The following is a 16295-nucleotide window of genomic DNA, read 5'->3' on the forward strand; positions in this document are numbered from 1 at the left end:
ATACCCCTTTTCCATTCTCTATCTTCTGTGTTCCAGCACTCACCTAATATAGCTCATGAAGTATCTGCTCTGGGCCCTCTATTTGATCTCTATTTATAGCTCTTCATTGGACTCCTCTCATTCCTATTTTAAGACTGAGCAGCTGATGTGGCAGGCAGAAGCCTATGTTTACTTTCTCATCAGTCCTACAGAGGCGTCTGTCTAGGCCCCTTATAGCTTCTTCCACACCCATTTGTTTCTTCTGTTGACTCCGGAAGAGCCACTGGAAGAGGAGCCTGGTTAGAGTGATGCCCAGCGAGACTGGAAAAGGTACTATCTGTTTGGGGACAAGATTGCAGAGGTATATCTATGGCGGAGAAATGGAGCACTGCTAGTAGAGACAAGGAACCTCTTTGAGATCTTGAGTACAAAGATTCTCTCTTTTGACGTTCTAGTGCTAGGTGCTTCTCTGCTGTCACGGTCACCTCAAACATATCTTAATAAAACAGTGGCAGTATTATTAGCATAGCTAACTATGACAATGAGAGAGTCCAAGCTGGTTTTGCTGCATATGGGGTGGGTGGAGTAAAGTGTAAGGAATCCTGGCTCAGGTGAATGTGCTGGCAGCTCTAGATGGCACAGACCAAAGCTGACCTTAGGAAACACCTGCTGAAGTTGGGCAGGCTGAAAAGAACAAGAAGCTTGATTGAGGGTTGAGTAATCCTGGCACAGGCAACAGACAGGGAAGTGAACAAGGTGTGGATCTATTTGAATGGCATTTAATTAAACCACCTTGTTGACTCTCTCCATTACAGCTGGGTCAGGCCCACTTCTTCTCTCCAAGCCAGGAAAGCATGCCAGATGGACCTGTCTCGTGACCACTAGAGTCTGATTCAGCTGCAAGAGCAGGGTTCCTCATTCCAGTTCTTCCCTGGGCTATTTGCCACCCCCTCTTCCATATTGCTGTGACAAGCAGGACCCCAGTTTTGCCCTGTATCAGGCAAGAGGGCCGAGTGGGGTTATCTAGTGCTGAAGCCCAGGATGGGAGACAACTTTGCTGCATGCTGTCTTGAGCTCTGACCTCATATGAAATGGGTGGGGGTGATAACGGCTCACAGACCACGCTGTTGAAGACACGGCTGCAGGACCCCAAACAAGAAACATCAGTCCTACCCACAGAGCTTAATATTATAGTATATGTGAGGATAAAATGGCTCATGCCTTCAGGCTGGGGAGGGCGTGGTAAAAGTGCAATAAAATAAAATGTATCCCATAGGGCTAACAAAAATAGTCCTTTTATTTTAATAAAAATATTATGTTTTCAAGGTAAGGTGTTTTCAAGGCATTGGGAGCAGTTGCAAATACAGAATCATAAGACTGATTCATTGCAGTCCTGAGTGCAGTTTACATAATTTCCTGAATTTCACAATTGCAACAGAGCCAGACTTAACAGTGATATTTCTCGACCCACAGCATCACCTCGTGATTAAAACATCTGAATAATTGGCTTGGTTCAGATAGAATGCAAAATCATGGTTTATTTTAATGATTGCTAGTTTGGGAAACCAGGATTGGGTTTGCGGGAAATCATTCAAATTCTAGTATGCCTTGACAAATTCTGCGCTCATTGTTTTTGCACTTTCCCCTGCTTCTCCCGCAGGGACCTAGTTGGTATTCCGGCCTATATTGTGGCCAGGGCAGTGCCAGGAACCAGCCAGGATGTCTGCATGTGCATATCAGTCAACACCATAGCTAAGAATATGGTTAACAGTCTTCAAATCATGATCCTAGTTTAACATTTCCTAACCAACTACATTTAATGAAGTAGCCAATGTCTGGACAAGCACACTAACCATATTTATTTATTTACTTCATTTATACCCCACCTTCCACACCAATGGGGACTCAAAGTGGCTTAGATCATTAGCTGAGCCATTTTATCCTCACAGCAACCCTGTGAGGTAGGTTAGGCTGAGAGAATGATTGACCCGAGAAAGCTTCCATGGCACAGTGGGGATTTGAACCTGGGTCTCTCAGATCCATTAACTGCAATGGGGATCAGAGGAACATTTTAGCAATATGGACCAAATATTTATATTACAGTGTGTTTTTTAAAGCAAATGGTTCATTTGTAAGGATAAAAACCCCTTCTCACAGCCCAGCTGAGGGCTAAGTGCACAAGGAGGAGAATTTGCAAAATCCTAGAATATTTCTGCACCAGTCAGTGGATGTTAATTGTGACGGGGCCTGGTTCTCCCTGAGGTAGTCAGCAAATCTGGGCTGTGACACTTCAGATTGTAGGGGGAAAGGTTCACACAGAAGAGCTGCTCTAGCCTACCCTTCTGCCTCAGGCTCACATTGAGTTTTCCATGTGCAGGATTTGGCTGCGGGAGGGGAGGCATTCAATCATGTGAGCCTCTATCTTCTATCTGAAGTGGTACAGCCCAGACACAAGTTTGCCTTTTCAGTAAGGTCCAAAATTGCTGTGCTTCTGTGTTTTTAACAGGTTCATAGCAAACAGAAATTCAGATGTGGCTTCCTCCAGGATGATTAGAGAAGCAGTGCTAGGATTACCTCGGTTGATGTTCTGTTTTTCATGCAACCCCGTGTAATTGCCTTCTGATAGTCCTCAAAGTGGAATTATGAACTCCATGTCCTTCGTGTCCTTGAAAAATATGATCCCAAAATGCCTGTAATGTTGATCTATGATATAGTTGGTGACACTTCTTTAATCTGCAAAGGATTCCTAATGAAGGGATAGGGTTGCCAGCTTTTTTTTTGGTCCCCCAGCAGGGTGTTTGTTCCTTTAACAGCTGCAGAACAGGCAGAAGTCCAGCAGGTGAATTCCTCTACCATTTCTGTATCTCTGCCCCAACAGGGGGGAAAAAAAACCTGCTAGATTTTTGCTGCTGTGTTGCTATTAAAGCATCTATCAAGATGGGATAGGAAAAAGCAAATCAGATTCAGAAGAGAACAAGAGGTCTCAGGGCAAGTACTGACATCAAAAAAACACCAGTCTCAGGTTTGCAGCTTTTGGAGTTTGACAAAGGATCCTCTGGGTTGGGTGTCATCTGTGCAATGAGGCCAATGGAAAAGGACAGAGGGCTTTTGCGTGGGATGCAGCCGTGAAGCTCAGGATTCTATCCTCTCTAAGGAGGTGCTGAAGGTTGTGTCCCTGGGTGACTGGGCAGCAGCTAAGCAGTTTACATGGGGAAAGTGAAGGGTAAATGCTAGCCTCTTTCCTTACGTGGCAGAATCTGAAGCATTAAAGCCGGGGTGGTTCAGCTGTTTCAAAGGACTGGTAATACGAGACGGCCCTCAGGGTCTCAAGCACTGTGGGTGTGTTGTCTAGGCCTTTCCCACCCAAAGAATCTCTGAGGGCCTTGACCTCCTATGAAATGGGGAAGAGGAGAACTAAGGTTGGTGCTGGATCACATTGCCAACAGTAACTGTTGTCAGGGATGGCATCAGGGGGTCAACACTGTGGCGCATCTTCTGGGGCCCACCCACGGCTGCAGCAGAGGCGGAACTGGACCGTCCTTCCCCTGTGCACATTCCATTGCGGCTTCTCCTCTTCTTTCCCCTGCTTGCAGCGGGTTGCCTGCCTGCGCGTGGAGCCAGGCAGAGGGAGGAAGCAGCAACAGTTTTGAAGTGTCATGAGCGAGCAACAGGACCAACTCTTGGCACTGGCTGGCCTACCCCTCTCCCTTGGGACAGCGGTGGATTAGGGGCTCGCTGCAGGGTCCCCACTCCCTCGGCTAGCTAGCAGAATGGGAGACTAGGTGTTCTAATTCACATTTCCTGCTCCAGCCAGCACCCAGGTGAAGAGAGGTCGGTGAGCAAGTGGTGGCTGCTGCACTTTGCAGCAGCAAACACTGCAGCCCAGCTCAGGCAACTGGTAGTGATAAGAACTGCTGCCTGCTCTTTGGATATAGAGGTGGTATGGGCCCCCTCACCCACCTCACACTTTACTGAGGGCCTCCCCTGTTCTAAATAAACCCTGAATATTGGGAGGAATGCTAAAATGCTGCCTGGCTGACTAAACAACCAAAAAAACTGATGCTCCCCTCTCTTTTACCAAGAAAGAATTCCTTCAAAAGCAGGGAATACTGCTGTAATTACTGGGTGGTTTCTAATTTTTAGCCTGGCACATTGCAGCATTACTTACACTGAGGGTGTCCGGTAAAATACAAACTGTTCTAAATTACTCTCATCTTACAACATTTGGAGATTTGTTTCAATTAGGCACGTTCAGCATTCCAAGGTGTTCATTTCCAGGGTGCTCTGGTTTCCTATCAACTGTGCTACAACTCTCGGATACAGATTGTCTTACGATATAATTACTTCCTCCACTGTCAGGGTTCTCTATTGCTCTGAATAATATGCACATCATCTGCCCACATGGTATGGGGGATTGCATAGCCCTGCTACCTGTTGTATCCCTAGAGAGGGCAGATGAGCTGACACAGATGGATGTGTGGCAATAACAGAGGAGACAATTATTCCACCCACCCCATTAACCTGATCTTTGTACAGTTTTAGTTAAGTCTGAATAACTGTGATGTGCCTTAACAGCACATTCACAAGCAGCCTGGCACACTCATTGTTAAATGAAGACTATGGAAGTTCACTGGATGTCCTTGGGCCAGTCTCTCTCTCTCACACACACACTCACAGCTTAATTTACCTCACAGGGTGATTGTAAGGAAACTGTGTAAGTGAACACATGAAGCTGCCTTATACTTATATGGTCCATCAAAGTCAATATTGTCTACTCAGACCAGCAGCGGCTCTCCGGGGTCTCAGGCAGAGAAAGGTCTTTCACATCACCTACCTGCCTAGTCCCTTTAACTAGAGATGCCGGGATTGAACTTTGGGCCTTCTGCATGCCAAGCAGATGCTCTGCCACTGAGCCATGGCCCTTCCCCGTTTTAGTTAAGTCTGAATAACTGCAGATGCTGTAAGCATTTTAGGGCCCCGTGGGGAGAAAAGTAGAATATAGATATCTAAAAATAAATATAACCTCAATAGAAATTCGTTTCCCTTCCTAAAGAGTTTAGAACATAAACAGCTGGGCAGATTTGAGGAGCCAGCATAGCTGCCTTTCAGTTCTCATTCTCTTGTAACAATATTGACCATCTCATCAAACTATCATTGGTTTAAATGCATTAGGTTTGCCTAGCCTTAATGGAAAGTGTCCAAAATTCATTTCTTCCCCTCATTCTCAGACATTGTCACTAGTGAAGTAGGCTGTGCCTTCGACTACCAGGAAAGGTAACGTTATTGCAGTTGCCTTATGACATGGTAGGGACCAATTCTGTTCTGTAAGATATGAAGCTAAAGAATGCTGTAAACGCATAACAGGGCCCTGGAGCAAATCCTGTGCCTCATCTCTTTTGACTGAAATGACTATTACCAGGATCCCCAAGAAAGCATGATCACGGAGGTTCATGGGACATTTCTTAGGTCTGCTGTTCCAGACTCTTTGCCCATTACACCACCTCAAGGTTACTTAGAGATTGCAAACCCTTGACTAGAGCAGCATGAGAGGTTGGAGAATACTGATAGTAACAAATGCATTCTTTTTACTCCAGAGTAGGTCCTGATACATAAACAGTGAATGTCATTCTCATTTTCCCTTAGGCATCCGCCCACCTGCAATCCCAGAGAATTCTATCCAGACCAACAAGAATGTGGCTTATTATTTGTAAGGAAACAGTAGGCTAAGCACAGGAAAAAATGGCAGACCACAGAACAAAATGCAGGTGGGGCGGAGGGAATCATGCTGTTAGCAACCAGAAGTCTGGGAAGGGGGACAGAGAGGGAGGCAGACATTCTGTTTATGTACAATTGTCTCAAAAAGGGGGCTGCAATCATGGAGAGAGCACTGAACGCAGCCTGAGAAAAGGGATTTGCAGAGTACTTCTGTGAAAGCTCTTAGAGATGACTGACTGAAACCAGCTGCGTCTCGCCTCCAGCCCTCCTGCATTTCCGTGTACCTGCCATGGTGAATGCAACTGCTTCCTTCCTTCCTTCGACAGGGACCCCTTTTGAACTTGGCAGCAATGACATGGCAGAAATCAACTTGCACCCAGTGGAGTCCATTAGTGACCTGCACTATGCGTCCAGCAGACATGATGGTGCCAAGGGCTCAGAAGGTATGTAGTCCATCCTCAGTCACCTTCAGAGTTCCCACAGTGACAGTGTTTGCCAGCTGGTGCAGTGGTTAAGAGTGCTTGTTTGGAGTAGTGAAGTCTGATCTGGAGAACCGGGTTTGATTCCCCACTCCTCCACATGAGTGGTGGAGGCTAATCTGGTGAACTGGATTTGTTTCCCCACTCCTACACACGAAGCCAGCTGGGTGGCCTTGGGCTAGTCACAGCTCTCTTCAAACTCTCTCAGCCTCACCTACCTCACAGGGTGTCTGTTGTGGGGAGAAGAAGGGAAGGTGATTGTAAGCCAGTTTTATTTTTCCTTAAGTGGTAGAGAAAGTCGGCATATAAAAACCAACTCTTCTTCTTACTAGACCAGTAGTGCCTTGCAATCATGAAAATGAACCCTGTGGTCACCTTTGTGGGCCTTGAGGGTAGAATGATGGGATAAAAATGTTGTAAAATAAAATATGTATGAACACAAATCACATGTCTTTCCCAATTCCATGGACCCCCAGGGATTTTGTATCTCTTCTCCAACCCCCCACCTGTTCCATCTCTGACTTCAACTCAATAGTTCTCCCTCCTTTCTTCTTCAGGGAGCAGCTATTCCCCGTCCAACACCCCACAGAGTCCTCACGGCACTTTCTCCAAGCAGTTCAGCCTCCCTCATGAAGACGACACCTCCTTCCTACCACCAGTCCAGGCTGTCCACATCATCCCTGCTTGCACCTGCTGCCCCTGTTTTGGCCCCACCTGCTGCCCCACTGGTTTCCTCGCTCTCCTTGGAGTGCTTGTAGTGGCCAGCCTTGCTCTAGCCACACTGGCCGTCTATCTGAGTGGTACGTCTGGGGTCCCGTGGGCTGTTCTTGAGTGGGGTGAACAACAAAGAGTATGAGGTGGGAGCTGCTCAGTGCTCACCCCTCAGGAAAAGGGGTGAGTGAAGGAAGGCAGGCTCTGAGGAATCTAAAGACTTTGCAGTCTGAGCAATTGCACCGTCTTAAATATAGTATGCAAAAGAAAGCTTCGGGGACAGGAATCTGAGGAAGCATCGTGTTGCAGAATGGCTGCAAAGGTGAGAGCCACCCCAGCTGGGCTACCATATTCAGGCAAGTTGTAAACAACCCATTTTCCCCTTTCTGGACTTCCAGAGGCAATCCTACCAGGTGTGCTTTCACAGCCTACCTAAGAATGGTGAGAAAGGGGGGTGACTGTCCCACCCTTGCCCAGGCATCCTCTGGACTCTGGCAGTATACCTCCCAAGAAGTCCCAGCAGGCAAACTCACAGCCTATTCTTGGGACTTGGAGACAGCACCTGCCTGAGATTGTCCCACCTGACATACTAGGTGTCTTGATGAAAGAGACAAAGGGGGACCCTGGAGGACTCACAGTGGAGGGGAAATCTCATTTCGCATCCTGTCCCCCTCTGACTTATTTGGCTATAGTGCAGGGAGGGGGCTAATGCTTTTGCTTGCCCTCTTGCCCGCTACCTCCCAACTGGTTTCCCTCTGCCAGTTCCATCCCTGTGAGACTGGCTTCTCACACATGTATTTTCATGAGAACTCACATGGCAAGGCTCTGTTACTGACATTTGTGGAAGCACACATATCACTTCTATAATTTGGGGAGAGGGGATATTTGTTTTTTTTAAAAAACTTGTTTTTAACTTGGATTTTTCTCCAAACCTAGGTGTTCTCCCAAGATAGTAGAAAAATCTCCCCTATCTGTACCTGGCCCCATTGTGTGGATTTTTATTAGTTCTACTAGCACAGTGACCTTCCCAGAAGCCCCACCATTTATTTCCTGCTTTTTGGAAGGATTTGCTGCAAGCTCTCATGCAGAGACAGCAACGGTGCTACACCTTCTGTCTTTCTTTGCATGCCTACTGAATGGAGAAATGGGATAGCATGATGATGTCACTAACACAATGCATAGGATTGCAGTGTTGGTGGAGATTATTCCTTTTTAGCAGAGGCAAGGCCTTTTATGTGACTATGATGCATGTTCCTTCTGGTCACACTTGTACCTCAACAGGTCCCCAGGTCTAGAAAGTTTAATGACTCCTGCACTAACGGTTTGTGTGTGTCTTAATGGACACCCAATAAATTGCTGTTACGGAATGAGTGCTAAAATAATGGTGAACCAGCTAACTCATACTGTACAATGCAAAACTTGCATTACAAGCTGGTGTTACAGTGAAAGCTGGTGCTATAGCGATCCTATGCAGAGCTATCCCTCAAGGGGCTTAGTCTAGAGTAACCGTCCACTGTAAGAGATTTGAACCAAGGACTGCTTGGTTCAAATCTCTACTCTCCCAAGAACTAATTAGGTGGCTCCAGACAAGCCACATGCTCCCAGCCTCAGTCCTCTACATGCAATATCAGGCTATAAGGATAAGCCCTTTGAACTCTTGCAAGTCCTGTACCAATAAGAATAATTATTCAAATTCCTAGACATCATAGACACACCAGAGGTCCTAAGGAACCAGCATTTAAATTCTCAGCCATCTCCTCTCACTGCTGCAGCAGCTGCACCACCATAAGCCTCTCCTTGTCCTCCGAAACCCAGCTTATGCCTGTTCAGAGGGGGTTGGCCAAGTGGTGTTTCTGCAGCTTACCGCCGGAAAGCTATCAGTTAGCAACACAGATCTCTCCAGGATCAGAGGAGCATGCCGAATATATCAGGTGCTGTGAAACACAGGCATGATGGTGCTACTACAGTTGTCTTGTTTGTGGGCTTCCTAGAGGTACCTGGTTGGCCACTGTGTGAACAGACTGCTGGACTTGATGGGCCTTAGTCTGATCCACCATGGCCTTTCTTATGTTCTAAGTGTCCTACTGTGGCAGCAACCTAGGTTAGCTCCACTCAGTGTTGTCCCATTGCTCTCGCCCATAAAAGCATTAACCCACCAGAAGTGGACATGTGAGACTGGAAGGCTACTATTTACACGGGCAGCTTTAGATTTCTCGCTACTACAACTGCAGGGTTCTAGAAAGGGAGATGAGAGCAGCATCGCACCTCTCTCCCTAAATTCATTGCACATAGCAAAGTGAAATCTGCTAATTTAAAGGAAGAGCTGCAGGTCAGAGACTGTATAACCAAGCCAAGGTTTTAATAATAAGGTTTCTTCTCTCCCCCCCACAGTATTACAGAGTGAGTCACTCCGCGTTCTTGCCCGATGGTTGGAGTCCCAGGAGGCGACCATCCGGCAAATGAGAGCCGTGAGCTTACAGATATGGAGCCGGCTAAACGCCACTGAACCTGGAGCTCAAACCTGAGTTAACTTCTGTCACCCCCACTGCTCCCTTGGGAAGCTTGGTTCCAGTCCTACAGAAGAGGGGAAACCAACTCACTGCTTGACATGTTTTAGACACTGACTTGAGCTGGAAAATGACAGTTCTGTAGAATCCCTGACGTGCAGAGTACCAAGTCCTTCAGGCATCAGTGGCTACAGACTTGAGGATGCCCGAAGAAGACAGGACAGAGGGGAAGAAATGGCACAGAGACTTAACGGGAACGGTGCTTCTCAAGAGCAGTCTTTCTCCAACTTGTTTTTTTTTTAAATCACAATATTTTAAGGGTACTGTTAACACCTTAGTCGCACCAATTTGTTCCACTATATTCCCATCTCGATCTTACCTGTAGGTCACCTTTTCAGCAGGTATCTGATAAATGATAATTAAAGTGACAATTAAAGCCAGATCAGCTACTTTTTACAACTCCATGCTACTCACTTCCTTAGAGGAATTGGACAAAGAAAGGCTCGATGGGCGTAATAATATTAAAAGGAGGAACACTTGTTATTAGCATCAAAAACACATCAAAAACACTTTGCAATTAGAAAATCTTTACTCTGTTAAACCATTATCCAATTAGATACAGAGGCACACCCTATTTTCAATTTGTGCCAAATGCAAATCTTGCCATTTCCACAGATTTTTCTCCAACCAGAGGTGGTGAAGGCTGGGGGGGGAATGGGTAATACTGCAGGGTAACAGAGACTATGTGGATGATCAGAAAGGTATGCTTATAAGCACAGAAATCCCAGTGCTCAACATTTAAGGTTCAAAGTAGACGTTGCAGGAGAATCCATGTGTATTTGTTCGTGTGTCTTCCTGTTTACATGTGAAGAGGGGGCCGAGGAGTGTATTTTAACCAAATCTGGAGTAGCCAAGGAGAGGAGGGGAAACCCATCACTTTAAGGATTTCTTCCCCCAGCCTGGCTCACTGCTTGTTCCAGCCTAGCTTTCCCCAGCCTGGCTCACTGCAGTTTAAAGCAATGGAGCACAGAAGGGGAGGGGCCAGGGTTTTGCTCCCATCCCCTCATACACTCAGACCCTTCCCTGTGGACAGAGGACCGATGAATAAGTACACTTGAATCATCCTCTCATTTGATCCTAAAACTGCTGGTTTTTGCAATGCTCAGCAGAAAAACACCTTATGCTTCCAAGCTTTTTCCTTCATTCTCAAAGTCTAGATAGACTTTTAAAAATAATACTAAAGGGATAGTTGCAATTGGAACCTAGATGGCGCATAATACAGAATATGAACAATGACAATCTGCATATAAAGAGATTCCCCGCTTTGATGCTCTAAGGCATGGCTCACAATTGCACCTTGACTTTGCAGGGGACCTAGAATAGCTCTACACTTGACCACTAAGCAGGTCAAATAATTTCTTTTGTCAGCAGGCAGCTTCTAGAGCCACCACTCAAGAAATTGTACAGATGGCACATGCATCCTGGCGCAAGTCTGTGCAGATGAACTTGTGCTAGGCAATGTCCAGTGAACAAAGGCATCACACGCACACTTAGCTGCATGTCCTGGCATGAGGATGCCATTATTAATTTTGTAATCCTCCATGTATCATGAGACTCTTACCTTGCAAAGCAAGCCCCATTTCCCAACCATTGCTGAAGAAGTCCTGTTAAGAGAAGCATGGCTCTTACCTGCCTCATCTTACTTTCAGGAGAAGCCGGCCACTCAGTTAATTTTAACTAGTTCTATCTGATCTTCTCCCTTATGGCTTAAAAACAAACAGATTTAAAAGGGGCATTAGGTGAAGTGGTGCTTTAGAGATCAGCCCACTGAGGTACCTAGAGAAGCATGCACCCACAACTAACTTTGTCACATGTAGCTAAAAACAAAGGCTTCTGTATAGCTCAAAAGCTTACATGCTTTGCACCTTACCTGACTTGGGATGATATAATCACAAAGAAGCCAAGTGAGCAATGCCCAGAACACACTGCATGCAGAACAGTGAGCAACAACTAGGCTGCATAAAACCTTGCTCTGGCTGATATACTGGCTCTCAACCACTGGTCTACATTCTGTGATTCTATGCAACTGCTGCAGAAACAGCATTTGGCACAGAATTCAGCTTCTTAAGAAGCTCCACACGTGCATATCTGTAAGACATGGCTGTGGCTATTCCGGCTTGAAAGCGTGTGGGCCTGGCCATCTCTGAAAAGTCAAGTTAGCAAGAGTTTCAGGTGTCAAAAAAATCGAGTATCAGGGCCCCTGCAGAGCTCCCTTGCCTTTCCCACTGGGCAACGGAGGTAAAAAATCTTATGCAGAACAAGCAAATGCATGCAGAATTAAAGCTTTTCTTGGCAAAGAAACAGAGCTACCGAGCAGGCAAAAGCACCACGAACCTTTCAACCCTCATTTACTTTGTGTCAGTTGCAGGGAATTTCTCTGCCACATGGGGTGGCTTCCCCATCTTGGGGGAGAGAAGTTTTGCAGGGCTGCCAACAGGGCTGCTTTTAAAAAGCCACCTGCAAATAAGAAGCAAAGCTGAGGGCTAAAAAGCAAGAGAATTCATCTGCAGACAGTGATGGACGGGGAAATCAGAGAGCAGAAAAAGCAATAAAGAATTAGCAACTGCGTGAGCAGAGAATACCCCCCTTCATGGTGTTCTCAGCCCCAGCCATCAATCAACTACACTGATTTCTAATTTACATTTCATCCAACCCAAGGCAATACTCCTTCAGCATCAGGGGGGAAAAACCCAAGGCACCCATCTTCAAGCCGGTTCTTTCACTGCCTCCACCCGGAACACTACAGCCTGCGTTGTCTCCCTGAAACCCATCTCCCGCATTGAGCTGATCAGTTGAAGAATCAACACCTGCAGGATGGGATGATGGAAAACGATCACTGATTCCAATTTGTGCTGCCAACAGCAACCATAACAATGTGTTCAGCAATGGAGACAGGGAAAGGAGGCTAAAATTATCACTGGCTTTAAAAGCAGCAAGGAGAATAAGTCTCCCCATCACCTAACCTCGCTTAGATTTTTGGTTAAAAAAATAAAAATGGCACCTGCCCACTGCCATTCCACCAGTATTCAAACATCCAAGACATTTAAATAATATTCTGTACACATATATAAAAGCCCTCCCCCAGAATGTGGTGGGGGAATAGAGGGGGCATGGCACAACCCTGGTATTGAACGAGCTGAGGCAATGGGGTCCCTTGCCCCAGGCATCCCCCACCCCTTATGTTCACAGTGGTCCGGGTCTGTAGTTCATTGGCTTGACGGAAGGCAAACAGAGGAAGCAGAGTTTGGTCAAAGGACGTCCGCTCGCTTATCTCGAACGCGGCTCCTCGCTTTTGTCCTGGCCTTGAAAGCAGCTGAGTTGTACAGATGCTGGTGGGGATGGAAAAAAAGATAAGCAGGGAAAAAAGATCAGATGAGGAAACTCTGATGTAAAAGTTAAAGCTCTAGGACAGAGGCCTCTAGCCTTTTTGAGCCTGTGAGCACCTCTGGAATTCTGACACAGCGTGGTGGGCGCAGCCACAAAATGGCTGTGGCAGAAGACAGAGCCAGCCACAAAATGGCTGCCACAGCTTACCTTCAGTCACACAGTGACGGTCCTTGTGCTTTGGTGGAAGTTACTGCCAAAGCAACATTTTTAAAAATCAAATTTCCAATGGCCAATCAGAAGCCTTGCTAGGCAAAAGCCCCACCTGGCCCCACTCACTTTCTGAAAACATTTGGTGGGTGCCAGGAAAGGTGTTGGAAGGCACCATGTTGGGGACCCCTGCCCCAGGTGGAAACTTACAGGATCTAAATCAATTGGGTCATGATAGAAAGAAAAAAAAAACTATGCCTATGGTAAAAACTGCCTCAGGACCCAGATGGGAGATCCACCATGGTTCGTTTTATCCTTAACCACAACAAGACCACATAGGAAATCCCTGCTGGGTCAGACCAAAGATCCTTCTAGTCTAGCATTTCGTTTCAACAATGGACTGGAAGGAAACAGCCATCCCGTCTGTCTTCTGTGGGCCATCTCCACATAGCCCACCGACTTGAATCTCATTCCTACTAGGCTTGGCCATGAATCTCATTCCTACCAAAGAAATTTCATTCTAGAAACAATAATTGTCTCGAAGGACAATTAGGAATCTCATTCCTACTAGGCTTGGCCATGAATCTCATTCCTACCAAAGAAGATTTCATTCTAGAAACAATAATTGTCTCGAAGGACAATTAGGAATCTCATTCCTACTAGGCTTGGCCGTCACACCCATGTTAGAGAGGTCAGGGAATACACGGGCACGTTTTCCACTGTCAGGCACCTATGGCAAAGCTCTTACGGAAGGGGAACTGCACAGAGTTCACCACAAAACAAGAGCCTGAGCAAACCGAACAAGAAAGCCAAAGGCGACAGAAACAACAGCAGCATCACCAATGTACCACTGTGTGAATAGACTGCTGGACTGGATGGGCCTGGGTCTGATCCAGCAGGGCTTTTCTTATGTTCTTACCTTCTCAAAGCGTGAGATCTTGCTGGCTTTGATGGCTGCAGCATCTAGAACAAGTGGGGGGCCCAGTTCAAATACCTCGCGCAGCAACTCATTGTTCTGGGGATTAGAAAAAAGGAGAGAAACTGCTGAATGAGGAAGAAGAAAAGATGCACAGCGCCGGAGGTTGCAAGGCGTTTATATAGCAAGTTATAGCTAATTCAAAAACATACAATTATAGTTGTTAACAAAGGTTCAAAGTCCAACAGTTAATGTTAACATTAAAAATTACCAAAAGGCTAGCCTTTGGATGTGCCTTTTGTAATTTTTAATGTTAACATTAACTGTTGGACTTTGAACCTTTGTAACAACTATAATTGTATGTTTTAAAATTAGCTGTAACCTGTTATATAAACGGCTTGCAACCTCTGAGGATTAGAAAACAACACCATTGGGTAGAACCTTGGAGCCAAGAAAGGAACAAGTTCGCAGGGACGCCACGCATGCAATTAAGATCAGACTCGGGGCTCTACGCTGCAGCGTTCTGTGCACCAATGCATTTTCACGAAGGCGGGCTGCTCTTCTTCTGAAGTCTCCCACCCCCAACAAAATTCTCTTTCCTCACCCCCCCCAAAAAAGAGTTCTCAGCAGAAACTCTCCTACTCTTACCTGCAGGTGGTGCCGGACCCCAGAGCCAAGAGCTTCTTTGAAGGCATTGTATGTTCTTCTCCTTGCCCAGCTGTCCACATACATGCATTCCAGCCCAAACTTGATGGTCTCTTCATGGCACTCCCCGTTCTGTCACAAGGAGAAAGTGCATTCAGAGGTTGGATGGAGAAGAGCAGAAGACAAACCCCACCAGATCTTTCCACTTGGTGGAAAAGACGACTCAGCACAAAGTTGTATCACCAAACCCTTGGTAAGGTTAGCTACTCCAGGGACTCTCAAAGTGCACGGCAGGATAAAAGCCAATTTCCCCAAAGTACCTAGGTAACCTGCCCTGCCAAGAAGTCAAATGCAGAAGAATTCAGACACACAAGCTCTGAACTGCTTCTTGGTTATAATTCCTGGTGAGGGCGGAATAGCAAAAACTGCCCCAAAAACTTCATGAGGGAAGCCTCCACCGGGGAATGTCTCTACTACAGGATCCCCCTCTGCCATTCGTGCAAGTAGCCCAGGCTCTGAATTTCAGCCAGAAGTTGGGTTCTATTCTGAATGACTGGCCTGACACAAGGAATACGAAGAAGAGAAGTCAGTTTTTATACCCTGCTTTTCTTTACTTTTAAGGTGTCTCAAAGTGGCTTACAATCGCCTTCCCTTCCCCTCCCCACAACAGACACCTTGTGAGGTAGGTGGGGCTGAGAGAGTTTGGAGAGAACTGTGACTGGCCCAAGGTCACCCAGCAGGATTCATGTGGAATATAAGGGAAACAAACCCGGTTCACCAGATAGAAATTGGAGCACCATCTTGAGATTTGTGTTTTAACTGGATTGTTACTGTTTTATGATTTTAAATTTGATGGTTTGATGTATATTTTAATGGATGTGACCCGTCCTGAGCCTGGCCTTGGCTGGGGAGGGAGGGCAAGAAATAAAACAAACAAACCTGGTTCTCCAGATTAGAGTCTGCCACTCTTAACCACTATACTACGCTGGCTAAGCAGTGATACAAAACACAAAAGCCGTGCATCTTAACATGAACAAGCGCTCAGCAATGAACCACCACCTCCTGCCCTTTATGCAGGTGGGAGCAGGAGGGATCAAAGCGGACTGGAGTCCAATCCTGAGAAATTTAAATGGAGCCCTCTACAGATCTACGCAACAGTGGCAAGAACCAGGCAAGGCACCTCAATGTAATGCAGCACATCCCGAAAGATGGAGCGTTGCTTTCGCCGGTCTGTCTTGGCCCGATACTTGTTGCTGTCTGTGGCCAGGGCTTTCAGCTTCGTGCACAGCAGGTCCGTTTCGTCGTGGAAAAAATCCTCCTGCAGCAAAAAATGAGATGGGATGCCAACCAGAAGCTCCAACATACAGTCTGAGGCCAAACCAAAAAGATACATGGAATGGAGCTCTTCCTAAGCTTTACTTGTTGTGTCCATTATCCCACGCTGCCTTTAGGAAGCTCAGCGTGGCATACAGCAGGACCCCAACCTCTCCAGTTCAGGTCCTTGGAACAGGTCCATACTCACCGAGTGTGACTAAGACACAGTGGACTCCCTTTGATCAGCACCAAGCCAGAGGAGGCCACAGGGATTTTCATGAAGAAATCATCCCTCGCTTGATTGTTTGCAGCTCACTATGGTTGAAAACGTACTTTTCCACTTCCTGTAAAGCCTCTATGCAGTGCAGGAGCACCAGTTCACGTTGAGAAGGACAACTGTGGGGGGGGGGAGCTCTACTCCTTGCTGAGTCTTCC

The 16295-nt window shown here is 46.5% G+C and overlaps 2 protein-coding genes across 3 annotated transcripts in view; one reads left to right on the forward strand and one right to left on the reverse strand.

The window, feature by feature from the left end:
• The first annotated feature begins 202 nt into the window (after positions 1-202).
• On the forward strand, positions 203-9412 carry LSMEM2 (leucine rich single-pass membrane protein 2). 2 transcript variants are annotated; one of them, XM_056856640.1, is made up of 4 exons: positions 203-340; positions 6021-6137; positions 6731-6973; positions 9276-9412. In XM_056856640.1, the coding sequence occupies exons 2-4, from the start codon at positions 6050-6052 to the stop codon at positions 9407-9409; spliced, it is 465 nt and encodes a 154-aa protein (XP_056712618.1). In that variant the 5' UTR covers positions 203-340; positions 6021-6049; the 3' UTR covers positions 9410-9412. The 2 variants fall into 2 exon arrangements, with proteins under 2 accessions (XP_056712618.1, XP_056712610.1); XM_056856632.1 differs by having other exon boundaries at positions 203-309.
• Positions 9413-12230: 2818 nt separating this feature from the next.
• The window catches only part of IFRD2 (interferon related developmental regulator 2), a 36545-nt gene continuing 32480 nt past the window's right edge, over positions 12231-16295 (reverse strand). The window contains exons 9-12 of the mRNA XM_056856622.1: positions 15727-15864; positions 14550-14678; positions 13905-14000; positions 12231-12780 (exon numbers count right to left, since the gene is read on the reverse strand). Coding sequence (XP_056712600.1) covers positions 12700-12780; positions 13905-14000; positions 14550-14678; positions 15727-15864 — 444 coding nt within the window. The 3' untranslated portion in view covers positions 12231-12699. The remainder of the gene's footprint in view (positions 12781-13904; positions 14001-14549; positions 14679-15726; positions 15865-16295) is intronic.

Source organism: Euleptes europaea, chromosome 1 (genome assembly GCF_029931775.1).
Source record: "Euleptes europaea isolate rEulEur1 chromosome 1, rEulEur1.hap1, whole genome shotgun sequence".
In the NCBI taxonomy this organism is placed as follows: Eukaryota; Metazoa; Chordata; class Lepidosauria; order Squamata; family Sphaerodactylidae; genus Euleptes; species Euleptes europaea.